At 43.3% G+C, this 18,596-nt stretch overlaps 1 protein-coding gene across 1 annotated transcript in view; it reads right to left on the bottom strand.

Annotated features, from left to right (window-relative positions):
* The window catches only part of TGFBR1 (transforming growth factor beta receptor 1), a 48,933-nt gene that overhangs the window by 7,373 nt on the left and 22,964 nt on the right, over window positions 1-18,596 (bottom strand). Inside the window, exons 2-8 of the mRNA XM_028516053.2 lie at window positions 16,801-17,046; window positions 13,208-13,438; window positions 8,325-8,555; window positions 4,328-4,495; window positions 3,476-3,632; window positions 1,725-1,849; window positions 488-618 (exon numbers count right to left, since the gene is read on the bottom strand). Coding sequence (XP_028371854.1) covers window positions 488-618; window positions 1,725-1,849; window positions 3,476-3,632; window positions 4,328-4,495; window positions 8,325-8,555; window positions 13,208-13,438; window positions 16,801-17,046 — 1,289 coding nt within the window. The remainder of the gene's footprint in view (window positions 1-487; window positions 619-1,724; window positions 1,850-3,475; window positions 3,633-4,327; window positions 4,496-8,324; window positions 8,556-13,207; window positions 13,439-16,800; window positions 17,047-18,596) is intronic.

Genomic DNA, 18,596 nt, shown 5'->3' with positions numbered 1-18,596 from the left:
AGGCAGGCAGAGGAGAGATAAAACCATCTGAACCATCTTCATCGTCATCTCACCCAAGCTCCTCCTTTCACAGAAAGTCCTGTCAGAGAACTGAAGTGATTTACCCGGATGTCACTCTGAGACAGTGCTCAGGCTTGGTCTAGAGCACGGGGCTACCGGCTGCCGTCAGCACTCAACCTCCCCCGCCCCGTCAGGGCTGCCCCGACGGAAGGGGGGTGCTCACTCACAATGCAGGTGCTCTGGCAACGGGCAGACCTACACACTGTTCTGAGGGCCACTGCCAACATTACTCCATGGCCCTTCCAATGTGCTTACACATGCACATGAAAACAACTTGTTCTGCTTTTTTTCTCACTGGTTTAATTGCCATGAAAAAGAAAGAAAAGGGAATTCTTGTGTCTGTTATTCTTAAAGAAAAGTAGCAAATTTCCACTTCTTAAGCAGAAGCAGCTTAGAAAGCTGCACAGTATCTAAAAGAAATACTCACTTCACAGCTCTGCCATCTGTTGGGAATATTTGGCCTCAACTTCTGTTCACAAACAACCTTCCTCATTTCTTCAACTGATGGATCGGAGGGTACAAGATCATAATAAGGCAGCTGGTAATCTTCATGAATTCCTATATTGGTTCAAAAAAAAAGAAAGAAAAAGAAAATCAATTTTAAAAAATTTACTCAGATGATGCCAGACCATTCTTTGAACGGACAGGAAAGACACTCGGAGCGTCTTATTATAGGGCCCCACTACTAAGCCAGGTATGTGGAATGGAGCTCGCAGCTTGCTCCATCTCATGCACACCTGTATCAACAACCCACCTCGTTGACCAGCGCTGGGCCCACACCTTGAAGGTAAATATCACTGTGGGATTGCAAGGGCAGTTTTAATGATAGTGAACCAGGAGCTGTGAGGACTGGATCGACATTTTCCCAGAACTCTGATGTGCACGAAATGAGTTTTTATTCTGCCGGTGCACAGCCTCTCACTTGGTACGGGGATACACCCTCTGTCGCCAAGGGGTGACTCCTACCTACAAGACAAGCCTGAGGTGCAAACACCTTCCTCTACCTGCCTCTGTCAACAACCTGTCCTCTCCACTACAATACAGACACACCCTGCCCCTTACAGCCTCAAAAACCTGAGGCCCTCAGTCTTGGCCCAGTGTGGGCCCCCGACACATAAGAGCCTTTCTCAAGAAAACATCCAAAGTGCTCAATCTGAAACTAAATTTAAAAGTTAAAACAAACTTACTTTAAAAAGTAATGTAATGGCTATGTGACTGTACTGCACCCTGTATATCTAATCTCCAAGTCTGGAGAAAATAACCACCGTTTCGGGGGTTGAGGGTTGTCCTCAGGGGTTGGGGGATGGGGGGACCAGTTTGACCCAGGTGCACATTCGAAACAGCTTCCTGGGTGGCCACGGAAGCAGTCACCCATTCTAAACAAGTAAGTTGTTTAACAGACGGTTAGTTTCTGATGTTTTCCAAGATTCCAGTGGAAACGGAACAAGAGTACATCAGGGTAAGGCTGTGCACTAGGATAACACGTGTCGCCGTTTTCCCTCACTGCGGGTTCCGGCTCCTTCACTGCCCTTGGCGCTCCCCCAGTCGCCTGGCCAGTGTCATTTCAGTCTGCTGCCGTGTGTAACCTCCTTCCACCCGAGGGGCGGCAACTCTGTCTAACAACTCTGTGCAGGATAAACTGTTGAGTAAAGGGGGGGATTTACCACCAATGGAACATCTTCGGGCTATTTCCCAGAACACTAAGCCCATTGCATAGATGTCGGCACGCTTGAAGGATTCAAAGTGTTTCATATTTATGGAATCATCTAGAACTTCAGGGGCCATGTACCTAAAAAAAAAAAAAAAAAGCCGGCACTTTATTTTACTGAATGGTGGCCATGTGACTACTGAACTCTTTTACCCCTTGAGAATTAAAAATAAAAAATCAATATTAAGACTTCCGTCCTCTTTCAGCACGGTTCTTTTTCTTTTTTTCTTGACTCGAACCTCTTACAGGAACGTTCCCGAAGTACATGAAGTGCGAAGTGGAAAACCGCTCCGCCACCAGCACACTGTCAGCACTGGAGAACACGCCCCCAGGCACCTCTCCGTCCCACAGGTGCGGTGCCACATAACCGAGACCATCCCAACGCCAGCCAGACCCTCCCTGCTATCTGCCTTTTGACCTCAGTCTCCTCTGAAAGCCACAGGTGACAGTTCTGACTGTTCAATTTCCTAACGTTCACCACCTCCTTTGTCACGTACTCTGCAGGGACTCTCTATTTCTAGAAGTCTCCTCACTAGACTAGAATGGAAGATAGGGCAGGGACAAATTTCAGGTAAGAAAATAATAGACTAAAATGAATGCCAGTCCTCCTATTGATGCCACCACACTGTGGAGCCCTAAAGTTTTAAAAACCCTACTAAGGTTACAGATCTGGACCCACAAAGACCTGCAGGGGGGATGGGTTGTGGGGGTGGGGAGGGGGCAGACCCTGAACAACCCCTGTCCTGGAACCCAGAGCTGAGAGTTCTGAGTCCCTGCTGAGTCCAGAAACCCTGAATATGACTTAGGCAGAACAAAGCTTGGCTCCATCCAAGGCCAAGGCAGTGGTCTGAAAATATGTTCTGGCAACATGCTGTGATATAGGACAAGCTTATGTTCACAGGTTCAAATCTCACCTCTTCAGCTTACTATCCATCCATAAGAGAGGTTGGCCACATTACAAAACCTCCATGAGGTGCATGCCCCTGTGAATTGAATAATCACACCTACCTAGTTAGATTCTTTTGAGGACTGTGGGCTCAACAAATATTTACTGAGGACCTACTATGTATTAGGCACTGTGATAGATGCTGGAAATATAGACTGCTTTCAAGCAGCCTGAAATCCAATGGAATATACAAATACATGGACAGTTACACCATAACATGTGAAGTGTTTCAATGGTCCAAGTTCAGTGTGTTATGAGAGCTCTTGGCAAGAATACCTAACAGGCCAGAAAAGCCTTCCTTGGAGAAAGAAAGGGGGCATACAAGTTAGGGAAACAGCAGGGGAAAGCTGGCTTTGGGGCACAGCACATGCAAAAGTTCTAAGGAAGAAAGGCAGGTTTTCAGGAACTGAAAAATAGTTGGACTAGCTACCATATGGCACGTGAGTTGGGCATTAGATGAGATAATGTATGAAAAGACTCAAAATGACTGGCACATAGTAGGTACCCCATAAACATTAGCTCCAATTGCTGTTGTAATTAACATAACAATGGTATTATCTTCTGGAAGGACCACCTTTCATCAGCAGGCATCTTTTCAAGTCAGGTAACCTTGGTTTCAGAGCAGGCAAAACCTTAAGGTCTTCTTTCTACCTGTGGCTAATCTAACAAAAATCTGCGTTTCAGAGGTGACATTTATGTGCAGACGAGAAGGAAAAGAAGCTGCTTTTGGAACACACTAACTCCTACTTATTCGCGTGTACCTTTTTGTTCCCACTCTGTGGTTTGGGGCAATATCAATTGTGTCTGTGGCGGAATCATGCCTCACTGCCAGCCCCAAGTCTGCGATACAGCAAGTTCCGTTCTTTTTCACCAAGATGTTCTTTGATTTCAAATCTCTGTGAGCAATGGCAGGTTTTCCTAAAAGCAAACAAATAAACAAACATAACTGCTTTTTAAAAAGGTAATACCAATCACAGTTCTTTCCTTTAAATTCAAGTCTCTTCTCCTGGCCCAGCGTCCAAGCATTTCAGCCCACACCACCCACAATACCGGGGCCACTACTTAACAACCTCAAGTGAGTCGGGTCATAAGTGGTCAATCACCAGAGCAGAGAGATATCTTGGTACCTGAGATCCCACATGGCACAAAAATCACAGCATAAAAAATTCATAACTAAAACTGAATATTTAATTTTTCAACTATAAAAGGCTCTCGTGCAGTCTCCTTATCTCAAAGTCAAATGTAATTCTGTTAGATAGCCAGATAATATTTATACAGCCTGCTGATGTTTACAAAGCATCTTCACATGTCATTTGACACTACATATAAAAAAATACAGTCTCTCTGACTTGAATTCTAAAATCAAGATCCTCAAAAATCACAAGTAGGGAACTGAACTCACAAAAACACGAGTGCTGTTACAACGACCACAGGATCTCTCAAAACAAAACAAAACAAAACAAAACAAAAACCGCCCTGATTCCTAACTCCATCTGAGATGTTCAACAGAAAGATAACACCTCCAATTAGGCTGACTTCTTTCAAAACTTTCCTGAACAGACACTAGATCCATGGGATTCCGGAGCTTAAACAACAGGACTGCTTCACGTTACCTTGGGTACCGACAATCTCCATATGAAGATGAGCAAGTCCACTTGCTGTGGACAGAGCGAGTTTTATCATTCCTTCCACAGTAACCGTGTATCTGTTCAAATAATCGAAAAGGGATCCATGCTCATGATAATCAGACACCAACCAGAGCTGAGTCCACGTACCATTGTCTGCAAAGGACAGCAACAATATTTCAGGTGGGCTGTAGAACATTTACAATTTCCTGGTTCAAAAATTGTCACTTTACTCTCTGTCCCAAATCCCACAAATGCAATATGATGGCACCTTAAGTCTGCATATCTTTCCTTCATATTTTCCTGTATTTTCAGTTTGTCTTCTACTTTTATGAATGTATTCTTTAGGTCCTCAGAGTAAGCCCCCTATTCTGGAGATAAGGCAGGATGACTAATCCCATTTGAGAGACATAGTTTGAAGACAATAATCTCGAGTCTACACAGACAGCGGCAGAGCCAGAAACTCTTTAATGCCTAGAAAGATGGCTGGTCCGGGTTAGGTGCTCAGCAGCTGTTTCTGGAAGGATAGAGGGAAACGATGAAGGAGGGAGGCAGGAGAAAGAGAAGTGTCAGGATCCCAGTGTGGCCACAGCGGGGATGGAGTGCGATGGAACAAAACTCAAGGTGAATTAGATGTAGAAGTGCAAGCTTTAATGACAGACTCTATGTATAATTCACAAAGAAGCCAGGCTCCAAGGTTTCCAGCCCAGAGAAACATAAAAAGAGCAGGATCACTAACACAGGGGAAGCTGAGGCAGGAACTGAAATGTCAGGAGGAGAAAAAGCGCGACTGAACCCAGTGTTACACACATAAGGTGATTCTGATCCTCAAGAACTAAGAATGCATGTGTCAAAAGTTCACTTGTAAGCTAATACATGAGTTTGCAATGTGTTTTCCCATGAGAATTAAGGTAAAGGTTCTGGCCAGGCTCGTCTACAAAAGCCTATTTATCCTAGAAGTAGCTGGAAATATTAAGGAAAACCATATGTTTCATGGAATTGTGGGAGGAAAAAAGTATCACAATCCTAGGGGGCAGCACAGCTCAGTAAAAGGGAGCAACCCGAAGTCACGAGGTCACGCCAACCTGAGCTGCAACCCAGGGGCTGCTCCTGACTAGGCGACCTCAAACAAGTCTCTTAACCAGTGAGCCTCTGCCTCCAGTTTACACAACAAGAAGACCTTACTTTGCAAGACCACTACGCAGATTTAAAAAAGAGGGTAACAGGTTTCTTTAAAACACGTAGTAAAATACCTTGAACATTAGGACTTAAAATGCACTGCTTCTTTTCTCATGAGTTATAAAACAAAAGAAAAAACCCAAGTTGACATAAAACAGCATCCATGTTTTAAAGGTTGTTAACTGAGGGAAAGCAACTCTAGCTAGAAGAGATTAAGGAAGGTGTTTTCAGAAGATTCTGGAGGGGATTTCTGAGTCCTTTCAAAAGGACTTAGAGATTCATGATACAAGTTATTTATAGACTTGTTCTTCATCTTTTCTTTTTCCTTGTACAGGAACACCACTAGCTTTATCTGCATGCTTGTTAACTATGATTGAATTCTGAAAGGCTCACAAATACAAAAAAATTATACAGGACCACAGGCGGATGGAAGAAAGAAAGGTTTTTATGAGGTAATTGACAAGAAAGGCAGAAGGAAGAAGGGCATGTACGAGGCTGTGCATATATAAAGGGCTGTCTGGGTAGAATTAACTCAATCAGGAGGACAAAGACACTCAATCAGGATGAGAAGGGAACTGGGACGGAGGAGCTAGAGAAGAGCCAGCAAGGCCAGCTAGTTCCTATGGTGGCCACCAGATGACAGCACCAGCTTGGTTGCTGCAGGAGCACACGCAGGGAGAAAAGCTCAGGGCAGTGTTTGTGACCTGGAACATGCATCAAACATGCTGGGCCTGGGTGAGATTTGAGCCTCAAAAGGCAGATTTGAGAGTCACCACTACAACAGAGTTTGAAGCCACTAAATTGGGTAAGTTCTTTAAAGGATCAACTACTACTTGTAGAATTAGATCCTTCATAGAAATTAGTAAGAAGAGTTTCAAAAAAACAAAGACAACTATTAAGAAATAAATAAAGCCTAGAGTCACCGAACATAATAAAGGTTGTTTTACAAACTGAAGAAGCTAAACGGTGTCCAAGACAGAAGAAAAGGAAAACTCAGGACTTGGTCAGACTAGGGTCACTGGTTTTGTTTTAAGTATTGTTTTTAAATTAAGTAACATTGAACTGGTAGCAGCCACTGATGATCACTGCCTACATCCGTCACTGACTCTAGGTCACAAAAAAGAGATAATCCAACATTACATGTCTCCTGACCTGATACAACAGGAAACATATGATAGGAAATATTTTCAGGAAACCAATAAAACGTAATCAGATTCAGTCTCTAATTCTGACTACCAGTTTTCAAATAATACAAGGAACAAGTTCAGAGATACTACAGGCCTTCAATTAGTACAATTCAGAATGTGGCAAGCCTTGTCGAACAAACAATCCAGTTTCTCCAACAAATAAACTGCAACAGGAAAAAGCCTAGAGATTTTAAGGGACTTAAGATAAATACCAACCAAATGCAATGTGTGGACTTTGTATCCTAAAGTAAGTAGTCAATTGTTTTTTAAAAAAAATAGGAGACAACTGCAGAAATTTGAAACTGAATAGATATTTGATGACATTTTAAAAAATGATAATGGTGACATGGTTGTTTCATAAAAAGATCTTTCATAATCTAGAGATACAAACTGAGAATGTTTATGGATGAAAAGATACGGTATCTAGGATTGGCTTCAAATAATTGAGTTGGGGCAGCACAGGTGAAATCAGAGATCATATGATTGGTAGTGAGCTAATAATTATTGAAGGCAAGTGCTGAAAGTTCCTTATATTACTTTCTATATATTGAAAAATTTCCCTAAATAAAAGTTAGAAAAATAAACAATAAATGCCTGTTGCAAATATATTTGAAGATACAGAGAAGCAAAGAGAAAAATTATAAAATCATTCATAGTTACCCACTGAGATTAGACACTTAATAGTGTGAAACAATTAAGCCTGGTGAAGAAAATGGGAAGGGACAGAAGGAAAAGGATGACGGGTTCTGGCCAATCTCAAAGACAATGACAGCATTTTTAACAAAACAGGAAATTGGGAAACGTCTGACTCAGGGTGGGATGACGGGAGTTGAGTTGCGGCAGAAGGCTCTGACAGAGGCTATAAAAGCAGGAACTGTGACGAAAGGTAGTGACTGAGGCCCAGAAAGCGGGTGAAGTCCAGTGTGCGGCCACTGCTTGCAGTCACCACTCGTCCTGACTCCCCGCGGCCACGGCTGCCTGGCTTCCTCGGCACCCGGTCTGACCTGGACCTCCCGCGCCTGTGGGGCCCCAAGCCCCTGAGCAACGAGCAAGGATGGGTCAAGGTGGTTTTGGAGAAACGTGTCTCTATTTAACTGAGGTTATTTAAAAGATTAATCTGTTTAGCCCCTGGCAACTTAAAACACAGAATACCTGGAGAAGCTGTTTTCACTCTCCCCGTGGACAAGATCATTAGCAGATGTCAGAATGCCCTCACGGGCAGGAAGAAATGAAATGGAAACACACATTTGGGCTCTAAATTTACCTCAAAATTTTGAGCAACCTGACTTTATAATTTTTTCTGTTTTATGACTGTACTTAATAACTAACTATCCAGAAGCAAAATAGCAAAAGCACACGGCTTTTTAAACAAATTGCTCTTTACACTTTATAAAACAATTAGAGTATTTAGGAACATGTTATTAAGATTCAAGAAAATCTTTAAGAAGTTTCCTGGTTCTAAAGGCTTCTAATGTATTCCATTTGACCTAGTAGGTCTAATCCGTATCACACACATCTATTTTGCTCATTAAATGTGACAATGCTTAGTAGCCATATCTGTAAACAGGCTTAATTAAGGAGATTTTGTTACATGCAGAGGAGAAGGAAACGTTACTGACCTTTATTGTCTGCTGCTATGAATCCCAAGATGTTTTCATGACGTAGCATTACGGTCTGGTAAATCTCTGCCTCGCGGAACCAGGAACGTTCTTCTCTAGAGGAGAAGATTTTAACGGCGACTTCCTCTCCTCTCCACTTTCCTCGCCAAACTTCCCCAAACCGGCCTTTGCCAATACTTTCTTGTAATACAATAGTTCTGGCGATTGTTCTCTGAACAAGCAACGGTAAACCTGAAGATAAAAATAAACAGTATTCAACACACAAAAAAAATCAACAACAGTGTGGGTTTCCAACACCAGGACAGGAAAGTAGCGTTTAACTCTTCTTTTAAGCTCTACTTTTAAGGAATTTATAACCTCAGTAAGATAAAGACCGCATTTGCAAAAGAAGTAACTCATGATTAAAAGGCAAATAATAAGTACCATGGACGAATCCAGGAACTCCTGCCTAGAGGGTCACAGTAGCCTTTGTAAAGTCAGTGGACTTTAGACTGGCCTTTACAGGGGGGTAGAACCACAGGAGAAGAGGAGGGAAGGCACTCAGAAGGAGGATATGCGCGAGCGGGTAGAAGGAAGTGACTGACGCACGTTTAGGGAACCGGCGCGGGTAACCTGAACCGGAGACGCGTGGAGTAAAGCGGCGGGAGAGAAGGTAAGCTGTGACCAGACTGCGACAAGGACTAGGTGCCAAGCTCCACACGACCAATGATAGCTGTGGGTAAAAGAACTGTTACAGATTTCTGAGAAGAGCCCATGTATGGGGAGAAATAATTTAAAAATCTGATTTTGGAAAGATGAATCCGGTAACAGTTGTAACTGTGGGAGGAGAAAGTATGGAATACAAGACACAGAAGTAAATGCTGGCCTAACCTTTAATAAGTCAGTAAAAATGATCACAGAAACCACTTCAAGACAGGCAATTAACTTGCTAGGAACTGGCTGCCTCCGCAACACTAGCATCTTAAACAACGGTGTTTCATACTTTACTTTGATAATGGGACACTGGCATTTTTTTATTAACTGAACTTGCAATACTCTAATACACATAATTTGAAATACTGCCACATGTATTTCATTATCGAAAAGAATTTACTACCTACAACATTTAAGTAACACTGTATTGGGGACTATTAATTACAACTCACCTAAAAATCATATCCCCCATGAACTAGGAACTGTCATCTAAAATTATACTGACACTGACGATTAAAATACCAGTATATATCATGACAAACACTGGATTTATTTATACAAGCCATTACATATAAATTTATGTCAGTTATAACCTGTATTCAAAGTTGCTTGCTAGATCCAATTAACCCAATGATAGTAAATGAAGTCTCCTGCTTTCTTTGGTTCCCTGATGTCAAATGCTTATAAATCCAAATGTCCAATCTTCAGAGCTCTCAGAAGTTCTTCTCTTTTCACCTCTAAGTTTCTCACATGGGTCCTTTCCTCCCCTTGCTCTATCTATCCTCTCTGCCTCCTACAGAGGAGTGTGCAACCTAAACAATTGTTTTTATGTTTATGTTTAAATGCCAGCTGAAAACAGACCTGTGAAAAATCCTTACTTAAATCAAGGAACTCGTTTGTATTACGAAAAATCAACTCCTAATTATGCTGTATTGTAGATACTAATGTAAACTAGTATCTACATTTACAGATACTAATTTACATTAGTATCTACATGTAATACTGAATTTTCCTAAAGCCTTTGAGCAGGGCCACACCACGTGCGTAAAGATTGAAAGTACACTTAAGAGTGGACTTCAGGAGGTTAACCTGAAGTTGGGAAACCGAGGAACAGAGAAGGGAGGGAAACGGTGAACGGGAGGTCTGGCCACACCTGACAATGCAGGACTCACGTAAATGCTGCGATCGAGAAAGGCTAATGGGACAAGGAAAGTTCTCGTCGGCTCCACCACCCCTGGATTCTAGGCAGACCTAAAATTAAAAACCACGTCTAGATGCATCATGTTATCTATATTTGGTTTCTATAACCTACATGAGTACCTGAACATTTTTAAAAAGTAGTAATTTTCTTCTTAAGACAAAAATAAACAGGTCTAATTTAGATCTCTATATCCTGCTTTACTCTTCTGTACCTTGAGAGAAACGTAAATAGGGAACAAGCTCCACCTCAGTGAACAGAAATAAGACCCGGCCAGCACGCACTCTGAGAGATCATAAGCAAGACCGAGACCCAGGGGACACTGGCTCGAGACTCCTCTCTGCCAAACACTGGCGCACACGCACACACCCCCTTCGTGATCTAATGACAGCTTGAAAACGGGCACGGGCACAACCTGCGATTCAAGCTCAGGCAACAGGGATTGGGTCAGCTTTAGGCCCACTGTGTTCCCTGCGGTTCCCAAGTTGAAGGCAGTCTTGGTGATAGAAGGGCCTTCCCTCAGTGATGGTCGTGATTTAAGTAATGAATATGTGAACTCACACCACTGAATGTTGAGTTTTACCTGTTCCTCCACAAGTGAAGAACGAAAAGAGGTATTATGTACAGAGTTACTTCTGACAAGCATGAGTGCAGTGCACGAGGTGGCATGAAGGTTTCATAATGAACAGAAGGGAGAGAGCGTTTTCTGTTATCATTCAACAGACGGAAGCGTCTGTCTGGATAAACCTGGAGGCCATTCAGCACACAACGGACTTACGACAGGGAAAGGAGGGAGGCCTCAAGCTAGGCTTTTTTGTACAGTGCAGCAAATGGATGTTGCATGTCGGATTTTTCTTCCAAACATCTTTTCAATCGGCCATTTGGACACACTTTCACCATCCACCACATGCTTTCACACAGACACCATTGTCTCATCTGAACCTCACAACAAGCCAATTACTTTCGCTTTAAAGATAACACAACTCAGGCATGAGACATCATCTAACTGCCCCAAACCACGACACCAGCAAATGCTGCAGACAAGTGTCTGCAGGGTAAGGCGGGCGAGGAGAGCGAGCAGCTTTCAGACAACAGAGCTCTGATCTCTGATGGCTCTGGAAATATGGACAAAATGGAAAAAAGAGTAATTCCACTCTTTACTTCATGTCTGTATCTTTACTGTAAATAAAATGTATTCTTATTGGAAAATCTGTCGCCATCAAGACAGCGATTCCCGCTGACCCTCCAGGCAGCCCTGCTCAGCTGCGCTCCGACACACGCCCCTGTGCCAAGTGCCGTGAGCTGCCCGGGTTCCCTGGGCGCACGTCTGGCAGCAGCAGAGCTGGCCCAAGGGATGAATTAATTCCAAGTGATTCGCAGCCACCTTAATTTCCCGTGACTTTTGGTCCCTGCTTATCATAGTATTTTGGTCCAGAATTACTTCTGGAAAGAGCCAGATCTCCTTTGGGAACTCTGTGGACTAACCCAGAATCAAAGGGAAAGCCCAGGGCAGCCCTAGAACAGTCTCCACTCCTCTACCACTGCTGCCCAAAGACGGTCACGTCTTCAGCACCACGGCTGCTCCGTCTCCTCTCCTTCCAGCGCCTCCCCGCCTCCTTCGTGACAACGGTCTCAGGAGTCCCCGAAGGCTACTCTACGAGCCCTGGGCTCCAGGGCAAGCCTGCCTGTGTCCGAGAAGCCACAGCCAGAACTCACTCACTGTGGGTGGGGGAATACATACATATATGTAGTCAAATTCTACAGAAGGCTTCAGGCCATGAAATCAGTCACTTCATACTTAAATAAACAAACAGGAGTATACATCAATATATATTACTTTCCTTAAAACAAATAGGCATTTGTCATTATGTGAACCTTATCAGACGTGATTTTGTGCCTCAAAGTCATATTCTTCCCCAGTCACAATTTCTGCTTTAACATTCCTTTAGTCACTTGATTTTAAAATTACTGAAATTTTCAAATCTTCATTTTGTCCATAAGTGTAGCCCTTATTTAAAGCTGATTTACACTTTTCAAAGGCTAGATAGTGTATCTCATTTAAAAGTCCTAACAAGCCACCCTAAGTCGTATTACCAATAGTATCTGTTCCATATTTCTAATGTGGGAACGGAAGCCCAAAGAGGACACGGTTTAACCAAGGTCCAAGGGCCAATCAATGACAGTGCTTGCACTGAATCCAGATCTCTTGATTCCCACCTGTGTCAAATTACAGTACTGTGGAGGGCAGAGGTCCTCCTCTTTTAGCATCCTTCCAAAGCAAGGAGTACAAAATAAATCCCCTTCAGTTTAAACGTAAAGCACTGCTATGTCAAAATCCACTTCAGGGGATAATGTGGCAATCTGCCAGTTTAGTTCTAACCCCACAGACATCACCAGACCTGAGAGACACAAACATCAATGACGCATGGATCAAGGGGCCATGGATCCATAAAGCTACATTAAGTAACAAGCTGATTAGACTTCTTTTCCTGAAGTGAGAAAATGACTAAGAATTCATAACTTTAGTAAAAACTTAGGCCTGAGGTAAGGAAACCATGTCATACGTGAACAAAGCAAACAACCTTCACGACCTGAAACACATTTTCCGTCACGCCTGCCTTCAAAACAAACACAGAGCCGGCACCCAGCACTAACAGAATGGGCTGCGGCAGGCAGCCCCACCTGCGCAAGGGTGAGTCTCCTGATCCTTCCTGCCTCGTGGGGTCGCGAGGAGGGGGAACGCTCTGGAGTTTACACATGCGTGAAGCTGACACACTGACTTATGTCAGTAAGAGTAAGTTCTAATCTGTCTGTCCTAAACTTAGCCTCGGTCAAATACAGACCAAGCTTAAAGACCTTCCTCAGGCTGCAAGCTGCAATTGCATTCACACTATCCCAAGTTTGAACAAACTAAGCCAAGCAACTCAGCCAACTAATGATACAGTTAATTTTTTAAAGATGTCCTAGGAAAAAGAAAAGTCAATTACTTTACCTGATCCAGACCCCGATGTCGTCATATCATAAATTAAATCTTTTAACGTAGTGCCCTCTGAAATAAAAGGGCGATCCAAGGAAGGGTCCTCCTCATTGGGCACTCGATGGTGGATGGCAGCGCGGTTATGGCAGATGTAGACCATCAGCATGAGGGAGATGCAGACGAAGCAGACCGGCCCGGCGATGACAGCCGCCAGCTCCACGGGCCCGAGGCCTGGGGACGGCTTTCCTGAAAGAGGGCGAGGGCAACAGACATCAACAACAACAAACACGCTGCAGGTGACACCCACGGTGTTCTAATCCTCCACACTACCTGTGGGTGGCCACCACGGCCATTAGTCATGGAGCCTCACTACAGCCGCTCACAGGGCTTGGAACCATAGTGAGTGAATCATGCGCTGCCCCCCCTCGGCCCTCCCCTTTTACGATCATGAACTCAGTCAACATCCACCTGTTCTTCCTGCATTTTCCAGCCATCTAAGTAAATAACAGGGCCAGCTACCACCAATACTTCAGGACCTCTCTATTTACTGCTCTCAGGTTACTAATAAAAGAACCAATAATCTGGAACAACTCCCATTAACGTCTTCTTAAGTCTTATTCTTTTTTAAGTAGTTCTGCCATGTGTTCTTATTCCAAGGCCAGTACACACATGCTCATAGCAGGGGGAAGTGTGTGAACACAGAAGAGCAAAGGTTATAAAACAATCACATACAGCCTCACCGCCCCAAAACAATTCACATTTAGTGCATGTATGTGTGTGAATATCCCCATCAATTTTGTTCAGGCAAAATATATTCTTTTGTTTATAACAGAGCTTGCATGGGCAAACCTTCTAGTCTATTTTAATTGCTTCAGCTTTTAATTCAAGAGCATTTATTTTCTTATAATCTCTTCTAATAATTATTGTTTTACACTGTTTCAGAAAGACATTACTTACAATTACTTAGGCATCACCCTGAACCTTGCTGGTTCACTGCACACCACCACATCTTTAATAGCACATCTTCCCCACCGCTGACATCTTATTTGAATTGATCCCTTATGACAGAGAATTCTAATTCCAGTACTCTCTTTCGGGAAGAGTGCACGGGTCCCTATACACTGAACACTTAATTATCTCAAGGTGCCTGTTGCCTTTATAAATGAAAAATCTTGGCTTGTCTAAAGAATTCTGAGTAACGATCACTATATAATGTTCCATTGCCTTCTGGATTTTAAAAAAAGCAGAAAATCTGAAACTTTTTCCCTTTTATAGTGAATCAGTGTTAACTTGTGCTAAATGTATACACATTTTTTTCTTTATTCTTTTTTGTTTATCCTCACCTGAGAATATTTTCATTGATCTTAAGAGAGAAAGAGAGAAACATTGATGTGGGAGAGAAACATCAGTTGGTTGCCTCCTGTATGTAACCCAACCAGGTATCGAACCCACAACCTAGGTATGTACCCTGACTGGGAATCAAACCTGCAACCTTTTAGTGTAGGGGATGATGCTCCAACAGAGCCACCTGGGCAAGGCTTTTCCTTTACTCTTAAAATGGGTGTTATCTTGCCCTGGCTGGTGTGGCTCAGTGGACTGAGCACAGGTCTGCAAACTAAATGTCTGCCAGTTCGGTTCCCAGTCAGGGCACATGCCCGGGTTGCAGGTCAGGTCCCCAGTGGGGGGGGTTGTGAGAGGCAACTACACACTGATGTTTCTCTCCCTCTCTTTCTCCTTTCCGTCTCCTCTGTTTGGAAATAAATAAATAAAATCTTTTTAAAAAATTGGTTTATCTTTCATTACATGTATTTGAGTATTTTTAAATTAATTTTGCATCATATTGTTAACTCTGTTGTCTACTCTTCAGTCTTTTTTCTGGAATTTTTATACTAAGCATACGGGGTCACCTAGTCTGTCCTCTGTATCTCTTAAATTGCTTACCAACTGTCTTTTTCTCTGAATTGTAACACAACTTCTCAAGCTTGTCTTGCCTTAAGCTTGTCTCACACTTGACTATATAATTATAGTATCCAGTCTACTGTTCACTTTCAACATTGTATTTAAAAAATAATTCATCATTTGAGCTTTTCATCTGCAAGCGATCTTTAACAACTGTGAAGTGTTCTCCTTTCACAGCGAACCACTGAAGACAGACCTTGGTCTGCCTGCAAGTTCTTCCCCGTCACGTGATGAGTCTATTTAAAAGAGTGACATCTACCCAATTTATCCAGTTCAGTTTACTTCTTTTAAACTACTGAGGCTTTTCAGTTGGTAATTTTTTCTGTTGTTTGCCTATCAGGGACTTGGAAATTGAGGAATTTATGTATTTTTAGCATTAGAAATAAAGTGGAATAAAGGTTTTGTGAGTTTCCATTCACATATTTCAAGTCCAAACAATGGAAACAGACAATTTTGGGATTATCATTTTGTCATAGTAAAATTGTAGAAGCTTACCGAAAAAGCCAGAAAAGTCAGTCTGACGGAGCCTGGCCACAGAGAGATTCCCTATCGTGCTGCAGACTCAGCTGGACTTCGCTGTCACCACGTGCACCCGGGGGAGGACTGTCTCCCTCCTCTGGCTGGCAGGACGGGCCCCTTTCCTCCGAGCTCCAGCAGTGAGTGCTTCCAGCGCTAATCAGCACAAAGCCCGGACCAGCTCCCTCCGAGCAGAACATGAGCACTGTGGTCCTCCCCTCTGAGCCCTGACACCAGTTGCTTCCTGAAGGAGGACTGAGAGAGTCTGCCCCTAAAGCCTCACTCCAGCCCCTCAGCCTGTGGTATCGGAGGACGTTGTAAGAGGTCCTTTCACCTCTCGTATAGTTAACTCTTCACTCATCTGAGGTCGTCTGCTCTCTAAATCGCAAAGTTCCTCACAAGTGTAGGCTTGTGGGGAGCACCATTCCATCAGTTCTGCTGGCATGAATACAGGACCCCCTAGTTTTATATTTCTTTGATTATTACAGCAGAAATTTGGAATTCGAGGACAGTGACAAAAGAGTTAAATAATGTGCTCAGACTGATATCTTAAACCTGAACCTTAAAATTAATCTAATCCTAAGAGTTTATCCTGGAAATTCCTGGCTTTGCCAGGACATTTTAAACTGTAAACTGCAGTGAAGGACTGAACACCTAGACATCATATGCAGGAATTTAAACATAAAGATCATAATAAGGCAAGGAAAAATCACAAAATGAATGCATCTGCACTGTTTGGCGCTGCTTTCAATCCCCATCCGTTATTGATTGCCTTAAGAGGCTACAGCAGTAAACAAAGAAGAAGAAATTCACTGTGAGGACAAAGTCCGACATTCTGAGGACACGCTGCTGCAGACACTTTGTCAGAGCTCACTCTGACGAGGCCACCCTTTCAGGCGAAACAGACCCCAGAGAAAGTCTGTCATGGACCCACTTTCTCAAACAACACATGCCCAGGAGTCAGGACCTTGGCCCCTCTCATAATCCTACAACTACGGACAAGTTTCTTCTCGCCTCTAAACAGAACGAGCTGGGGTAGACAATTTCTAAGATGCTTTCTAGCTCGAAAGTCAAAGTCAGAGTCAAAGGGCTGTTTTCGTGGTATTGAGAAAACATCTCATGCAACAACTTACCCACAGTGGGGAGCTCTATTTTATTGCAGTGGTCCTGATTGCAGCAGTACGGCGTCGTGACAGACCCCGTTTTTGTGGATGGAGCGCACACGAACGGCCTGTCTCGAGGGATTAAGTCGATCTCAGCTATGCACATGCTATTGTGTATGATCTTGTCTGTGGTCTCTGTGACAGAGACAAAGCAGAGCCCATCTGTGACACAAGTGAAATTGTCTTTTGTGCAAAGGTGGCAGAAGCACTGTAATGCTGGAAAAAAGAACGAGATTTTATTAGAAAACACTCTCCAGGTTAACACTGAAATTATCCCATATTCACTGTAAGACATTCCCGATCCTATCAGAGAAACTTCTTCACACTGTTCAAAAAACAAAACTTTGTTACTCTTAGAAGTCCCCAATCCTACTGAGAAGCACAAACATATGTCAGAGCCAAATATGACACTTCCACCCAGGTTTTTTCTAAAACTTTTTTGCTTCCAAGCACAGAGAGATGGTTACATGCAATTTCATCAAGGTAAAGGCAAGGATCTGCCCTCCCATTTGGAACAAAGTACATTTAAATTTTTACTGGCTATCCTTATTCTTATTAGCCCAAATCTATTCATTCATATACTCCCCCACTGGGGAGCAGTGTGTGAAAATACCACAACCTGCCACTAAAGGTCAGACATGTCATTCAGGTAGATTTATGGTAACAGAGTAATGGAAACAGAGTTGTATTAAGCCATTCCTTTTTCTTGTTCAAATCCCAAGAAAGACATGTATCTTCTAGCCAGGATTAGGGTATTCTTTCCATAAGCCACAGAGAGTGTACAGACAACAATGCACATGCGCTCTAACAACACAGGTACCTGGCTCCAGAAATGACTGGGGAAACGCCAGCTCCATGCCCACTGCATCTCCTAGTCACCACTGACACCTTCCCGTACACACACAAACATGCCTTCCACCGCCCTCTCCAATGGTTAACTGCTCCCCAAAGCACACAATGCTTATCAGAATCGCTACTTTGGTTTTTTTCTCCCCTAAGAAACTATAGGCTCCTTGAGGGCAGGGACCCATAGTAATCATTTCTATAAATCCATATTTAGCATTAAATCTGGTATACAGCAGCATTCGAAAATACTAATTGAATGAACCACAGAATAGGTACTTATATTTCACTATAATCTCATGAAACTGCGGAACACATTTCTCAAGACCAATCGAACTTTCCAATTCCTTGTTGGCAAGAAAAAAGGAAGAGTCCAGGTATGTGGAATGGCCATCTATGATGAAACCAAGGAAGTCTATCTAGAAAGAATGCCTAGGCACACAGGCAGGCCAGAAGAAAGCTAAGTTGCTGTGTAGGAAAGGGTTAACTCAACAGGCCCGAGTTGCTCAAACCCTGCACATTCCTGAGAAAGGCTAGTCTTCATTCAGGGCTGGCCCTTGGCCAGTTCCTAGGAATTGAGCTCTGAACCCAGGAAATAAGAACGCTGCAGGCTGGACTGGGCCCCAGCAAAAACCCTGGCTGCTAAGGCCAGGGTGAGCTCCCTTGGCTGGCGAGTACCTGTGCTCCTGCACTGGGGGAGGACGCCCGGAGCTTGCTGTTTCTCCCAGACACTACCCCATGCACCTTTTCCTTTGATTTTAATATGAATCTTTCCACTATAATAAACACAACCATCAGTATAACAGCGTTTCTTAATCCTCTGAGTCCTTCTAGCAAACCATCAAGCCTGAGGGTGCTCTAGGTGACCGCCCAACTCACTTGCTAAATCCAGATTTAGGAACGTCAGGATCTCCCGGCAGCCG

This window comes from Phyllostomus discolor, chromosome 3 (genome assembly GCF_004126475.2).
Source record: "Phyllostomus discolor isolate MPI-MPIP mPhyDis1 chromosome 3, mPhyDis1.pri.v3, whole genome shotgun sequence".
NCBI classification, from domain to species: Eukaryota; Metazoa; Chordata; class Mammalia; order Chiroptera; family Phyllostomidae; genus Phyllostomus; species Phyllostomus discolor.
Note: the sequence above shows the minus strand (reverse complement) of the source record. Positions and strands in the feature narration are given on the sequence as shown.